Here is a 6,909-nt window from a genome sequence, read left to right as displayed (position 1 = left end):
CTCCAGGATTCGCAGCCTCAAATTGCCGTATTTTGTTACACAGGCAGCGATAGTGGAACTGTGTTTCAATTCCCTCACAAAGACATACGGCTTCCAGCCTCTCATCGAAGTCGGGTATTTCCCCATAACAAACATCGCACCTTCTCAACAAGGTGTTCTTTCTCGGTCTCCCGGGAGGTGTTTCCTGCCGTTGTATTGGCATTAGCACTGCGTTATTCTTAATAGGAAATAGGAATAAGGAAATCTTAATAGGAACTATAATTTAAGTTGAGAGATACTTTATGTTGAAGAAAATGCTTAGCAACAAATCAGTATACTGATGTGAACGTTACAGTTATTCAAAAATAATTGCAGTTTTGGGGGTTTTTCTCAACATATCAGTAACGTGTCTTCTTTGATAATGCCATTAATTTTCGTCCTTGTGTGTAAACTGTTCTAGTTTACACTTTATGAAGTGATAAAAACTATGAAAACAACCGACCAAGCCTTCCTGGGGAAACTTAGCATTTTTATAAAAAATGCTAAAAGTGGCTGAAACGATCCTTGAAGTAGCCTAACGTAGAACTCTCAGTGTTCCGATGCTACGTCTTGTTCATTGTACACACTCTCTAATGCTGTTTCTTCATATAATGCCCTACCATTAGTCCCACTATAGGACAAGATCTGTTAATAAACAAAATCAGATACATCCCAATGAGAAGGCGTATGATGAAGAAGTCTACTACTCATTCTTACACCCAGCAAGGCGCTTTTCAAGTGTTCATCAAATTCAAAATTGCTCTAACACACTTACAAATTGATTCTCCGAACGGTTGAGATTAGACAAAGTTTCATGCTAAATCCATGTGTGACTACTGAGTGTGTGGGTCTTTCAGTTCTTCAAGTTCCCGTGAGAAATGGGTTCATGGCTTGAAACCAAATAAATGTAAACATTACTGATTTCTTGTGTTGAAAAGAGAAAACGATACAGACAGGTCTTGAGCTGAATCCATCGCCTTTAAAGCTGTCTGGTTTATGATTGGACACTTTTATAGTATTACCCCTATTCCACAGAAGAGGGCAGTGACTTCTACTTCCTACATGGCTTCATCCCCACATGTTCAAGTTCCCGGGTATACACCATTAGTTTCGTTGATAAAAAATGTTTGCTGCCTTCGGACCATGTTAGGACGGATCAAACTCGGATTTGTAAAAGGGAATTAATTTGAGGCACATAATTAAGATTAAGTTGCAACTTTTGAGAAAGCTTCAAAATAACCTTTTCTGGAAAACTTCAAGATAAGGTTTGAGGTCAAGGCTGGATTGGCAAAAATTAATAGTTCTACCAATCATAAAGGGAACTTCATCCTCAGTTAATCCATCTAAAGCAATAAAGTAAACAGTGCTTACCCTATAAAAGCAGAAAGTTCTTTGAACATAGGCAGCATTGTAGTATGTCTCCAGAATGAGATAATGTGCTTGTCTGTTAAGATAACATGACATTTTATTCTGTCAGAAACCATCTTTAGAAGCAATCATTATCGAAACAACGTTTCTATAATTTATAAGATAATTCCATAAACCCAACTGTTAAAAGTTAAAAACTAAGTTTAAAACAATTTCAGATTATCAGTATAATATTTGATTGTTTGAAGTGTGTTTGATTCCGACTGTTTAAAACGTGTTATTGTACTGATAAATACAACTTTATTTTTAAACTTTGTACTTTGAAGATGTAATCCATAACACAAGAAAATGATTTACTACTGTGTTACGAAATATGTTTTAAACGAGTATTTAAGAAGACAAGATTTATGTTTATGTAAATAATAATGTTTATTCATTTGTAATAACATGAATTAGTTGGGACAACTAATATAACAAACAGTTATAACTGAGTTTTACATAGGCTGGAGTCAACACCCTACTCTTATTTAGAAATAAATACATTGACAAGACTGTATATTGTATAATGTAATTTTTCTTCGTGATCTTTATTTACAGCTAGGCAGAGTATACAGAGGAGGGGCTGGAAAAAACATTTGTCGAAGGAGCTTGCAGAGGGAATCAAGGAAGTCCCAAGGTCTAAGGATAGAAATACAAAGAATGTGTAAAATGTAATTCAACAATTTGTGCAAAACTTAAAAAAGTTATGGCTGCGAATCTTTCCTCAATTAAGAAAATTATATGACTAGTACATAAAAATATTTTAATGAGGTATATCATATACCGTAATAATATTACTATAAAAATTATAGTAACGCTGAGTGGTTAGTTTTAGCGTAACACTCAAGTTGTTCAGGATCGAATGTTGGTACTTATTACAATTTTTTTTATTTTGATAATTAATCAGTCACTGAAACGATAGTAAAATTTTCCAGAACCACTTTAAGTCACCCAAAAAGACCCAATAGGTTGTCGCATTGAGTTCTGTGGAAACGACGAACTCAGTCTACCTGTTGATTTTTCTTCTTCTGGTGGAGATAACGACCCTATTAATAAGGACGCTTGTATGCTGGAACCTACAGGATCTCGAGTATAAAGCTGTACCTCTAACTCGATGAAAAATGTAACACATATAATGAGCCTATAAGGTACTCACTTCTTTGAATTGTTACGAGTATAAATCTAATAAGTTTACTTGAACAAATAATTGAATCTGTTTTCTAAATGTATTTGTGTCTCTAACTACCAATGTTATATTACAGATACTTACTGATAAAAAAGTGACTTGCCCAGCAGTTACATATGGAAAAAAAGCTATTCAAGGAATTAATCATTGTCTTAGAACCTTTTCAAGTGACTTAAACAACGGCAATAAGTGATAAACTGAATCTAATTCCTTGAAGATAAACTTGTCGCTTGGTAAAGAAACTTGCCAAGAGTCTGTCGAGAGACTGTTACGAAGAGGAAGAATGTTGTGTGATTCAGAAACCTAGTAAGTAATAGTTACATTGTTTATTATTAATTACCTGTACTTAATAATTATTATCACTCACTGAATTTCTTTATAAATACGCCAAATCCTCTAAATGTTTTGTTATATTAGTTGTCCCAACTAATTCATGTTATTACAAATGAATAAACATTAATATTTACATAAAAATAAATCTTGCCTTCTTAAATACTCGTTTAAAACATATTTCGTAACACCGTAGTAAATTCATTTTCTTTGTGTTATGGATTACATCTTCAAATACAAAGTTTAAAAATAAAGTTGTATTTATCAGTACAAATAACACGTTTTAACACTCGGAATCAATCACACTTCAAACAATCAAATATTATACTGATAATCTGAAATTGTTTTTAAACTTAGTTTTTAACTTTTAACAGTTGGGTTTATGGAATTATTTTATAAGTTATAGAAACGTTGTTTCGATAATGATTGCTTCTAAAGATGGTTTCTGACAGAATAGAATGTCCTGTTATCTTAACAGACAAGCACATTATCTCATTCTGGAGACATACTACAATGCTGCCTATGTTCAAAAGAACTTCTGCTTTTATAGGGTAAGCACTGTTTACTTTATTGCTTAGATGGATTAACTGAGGATGAAGTTCCCTTTATGATTGGTAGAACTATTAATTTTTTGCCAATCCAGCCTTGACTCAAACCTTATCTTGAGTTTTCCAGAAAAGGTTATTTTGAGCTTTCCTCAAAAGTTGCACTTAATCTTAATTATGTGCCTCAAATAATTCCCTTTTACAAATCCGAGTTTGATCCGTCCTAACATGGTCCGAAGGCAGCAAACATTTTTTATCAACGAAACTAATGGTTTATACCCGGAACTTGAAACATGTGGGGATGAAGCCATGTAGGGAGTAGAAGTCACTGTCCTCTTCTGTGGAATAGGGGTAATACTATAAAAGTGTTTCAATCATAACCAGACAGCTTTAAAGGCGATGGATTCAGCTCAAGTCCTATCTGGGTCGTTTTCTCTTTCAACACAAGAAATCAGTAATGTTTAAATTCAATTGGTTTCAATCCATGGACCCATTTCTCATGGGACCTTGAAAAATTAAAAAGCCCACACATACAATGGTCACACACGCACACATGGATTTAGCACTTTGAAACTTTGACTGATCTCAACCGCTCGGAGGATCAATTTGTAAGTGTGTTAGAGCAATTTTGAATTTGATGAACACTTGAAAAGTGCCTTGCTGGGTGTAAGAATGTGTAGTAGACTTCTTCATCATACGCCTTCTCATTGATGATGTATCTGATCTTTTTTTATTAACGGATCTTGTCCTATAGTGGGAATAATGGTAGGGCATTATATGAAGAAACAGCATTAGAGAGTGTGTACAATGAACAAGACGTAGCATCGGAACACTGAGAGTTCTACGTTACTTCAAGGATCGTTCAGCCACTTTTAGCATTTTTTATAAAAATGCTAAGTTTCCCCAGGAAGGCTTGGTCGGTTGTTTTCATAGTTTTTATCACTTCATAAAGTGTAAACTAGAACAGTTTATACACAAAGACGAAAAAGGCATAATCAAATAAGACACGTTACTGATATGTTGAGAACAACTCCCAAAAGTGCAATTATTTTTGAATAACTATAACGTTCACATCAGTATACTAATTTGTTGCTAAGCATTTTTTTCAACCTAAAGTATCTCTCAACTTAAATTATAGTTCCTATTAAGATTTCCTTCAGAATAACGCAGTGCTAATGCCAATACAACGGCAGGAAACATCTCCCGGGAGACCGACAAAGTACGCTATGTTGAGAAGGTGCGATATTTGTTATAGGGAAATGCCCGACTTCGATGAGAGGCTGGAAGCCGTATGTCTTTGTGAGGGAATTGAAACACAGTTCCACTATCGCTGCCTGTGTAACAAAATACGGCAATTTGAAGCTGCGAATCCTGGAGTCAACGCAACGTGTTGGGTTTGCAATTCACCTTACAACATTTTTCCGAAAAAGGGGTACATGATCAACTTTGTAGAGGTCTCTGGAAACAAAATAATCACCTGGCTAGATTTCTACACTCATGTCGTGTGTGTTTACGTGTTTTCTGAGGCGGCACTCACTACGTACGGTCTCATGGCGCTTGCTTACATCTATGGGACAGAGGGGGCCAAGAAGATTGTACTGTCCCTGCATCCAATAATTGCTGTGACGCTATGCATGAGCATACCCTACTCTGCCATTTTCATAGATATCTTTCCATGGGAGGAGATGGTGTTGTATGGCTTACGCAGGTACTTATTTTTCAACAAATAGTTCGTAAGTAGAAAATGTTTGTAGTTCTTTGTTTAAAGATTGTTGTTGACGATGGAAGGTTTTAAAGTACAATAGAATTTTGGACATTTGCAATCGTTAAATGTTATATTTATGATACACTTTTTTATGTTTGTTGTGGTCATTTAAAATTACTTCATGAACAGAGAATTGTGTCTCTCTTGCAAAAAGTAGCTTAATCCAAAACTGAAAGACAAAATGAAAACTCGTTTAAAATGTAACCCAAAATGATAAAGTCTAATCAAATCATGTTTTCGCAATCTAATATTCTTCAAATTTTTTGTTGCTAGAATATTCAAACTTTTAAAGAATCAACTTTTAAAATATTCTATTTATCACAAAACAACATATTGTCTAGTTATATTTGTATCTTTTTATAACAAAAGTTTAGTTAGATTTACTCGATTAAGTTCATAAAAAACCGAGCTAAAACAGTTTAGCTAAAGTAATATAATAATATCACCGACATACTCGTATGTACAGTAGAAGGAAATGCTATCCCTTAGTCAAACATTTTATTGAGATGCATGCAAAAATACATAAGCAATTGTTGGTATTCTTATCTAGTTTATCAGTCACACTACGTAAAAATAAATTCTTAATTTTTAATCGTAAAGACAGGTAAAACTACGTTTACTGGTTTATTAGTCACTCATTTTAAATAAATATAACTGAGACTATAATCTTAAATAAATTTAGTACTTATTCATTAAATTGAAAGCCCGTATATATGAAAAACATAATTATTTATTTTGTTTATTACACAATTTTCATTTGGTTTAAGTAGTGTTCAAACAATGTTATACTAAATACAGCCCAATTATAAAGACTTGGCTCCGTTGACTTACTTAGTAACAATAAACAGTGAAGGTCTTAACCCATCAACTGATTAATTGTCGGAGATTATTTACTAATTCAAAATAAATACTTGTGCGACCACATAGACAACAATTTCAACAGTAATTATTATTCTTGTATGCAAAATAAAAGTTAAAAGCACTATTCCAAAAGTAATCACAATTTTTATAACCAGTTACAACAAACACGTACGATTTGCCTGTGGCGCAATAGTGTGTTACAAAATAACACTGATATAATTTTTTTATAGATGCTCTAACTTACCAGTTATCGGAAGAATCTTTCCGGAAGAATTTCCAAATGCTATACAGGAAGAGCCTAGGAATACGTCTTACTATCAAATCGTCGGAGGAGGAATGTTGCTGCCTGTTTATGCTAAACTCGTGGGAGATATTTGGTTTAGTGGCACTGACTCAATATTGCACCGCCTGGTACTTGGCGGCATTGCGTTCATTGCTGTCAGAGGGATCCTGTTAATGTACGGAAGGCAAAAGTCCTATATACGAACTAATACTATGTCAATTACCACCAGATATCGAGCTCGACAGTGGTAATCAGAAGAGAAATGGTCGCAAAAGCACTATTCTGCAACAAATGTTAGTAAATTGATTCAAATATTCACTGCATTGTTTTTTTTTAAACTGTTGCGTTTTACATGGGAATCCCTATGTTTATTTGTATAACGTTACGTAATTAATTTTGAGGTATGACCAATTTTTTTAACGCTGAGATCTTAGCAACTATATAGTCAAATATTGTAGCCTACTTCTCAAAAGATACTGTTTACTAATTGTATTACAGTTAATTAGTTAATAAT

At 33.9% G+C, this 6,909-nt stretch overlaps 1 protein-coding gene across 1 annotated transcript; it reads left to right on the top strand.

Moving 5' to 3' along the window:
• Nucleotides 1-4,608: 4,608 nt before the first annotated feature.
• LOC124363913 (E3 ubiquitin-protein ligase MARCHF5-like) lies at nucleotides 4,609-6,667 on the top strand. The gene is made up of 2 exons (XM_046819183.1): nucleotides 4,609-5,194; nucleotides 6,343-6,667. Exons 1-2 carry the CDS (start codon nucleotides 4,662-4,664, stop codon nucleotides 6,644-6,646), a joined length of 837 nt encoding a protein of 278 aa, XP_046675139.1. The 5' UTR covers nucleotides 4,609-4,661; the 3' UTR covers nucleotides 6,647-6,667.
• Nucleotides 6,668-6,909: the final 242 nt, after the last annotated feature.

Source organism: Homalodisca vitripennis, chromosome 5 (assembly GCF_021130785.1).
Source record: "Homalodisca vitripennis isolate AUS2020 chromosome 5, UT_GWSS_2.1, whole genome shotgun sequence".
Lineage (NCBI taxonomy): Eukaryota > Metazoa > Arthropoda > Insecta > Hemiptera > Cicadellidae > Homalodisca > Homalodisca vitripennis.
Note: the sequence above shows the minus strand (reverse complement) of the source record. Positions and strands in the feature narration are given on the sequence as shown.

Bases quoted from the DNA above. Each gene is read 5' to 3' on its own strand.
- LOC124363913 (XM_046819183.1), top strand. From the start codon at position 4,662: ATGCCAATACAACGGCAGGAAACATCTCCCGGGAGACCGACAAAGTAC. The intron at 5,195-6,342 runs GTACTTATTTTT...ATTTTTTTATAG, and splicing joins GTGTTGTATGGCTTACGCAG to ATGCTCTAACTTACCAGTTA.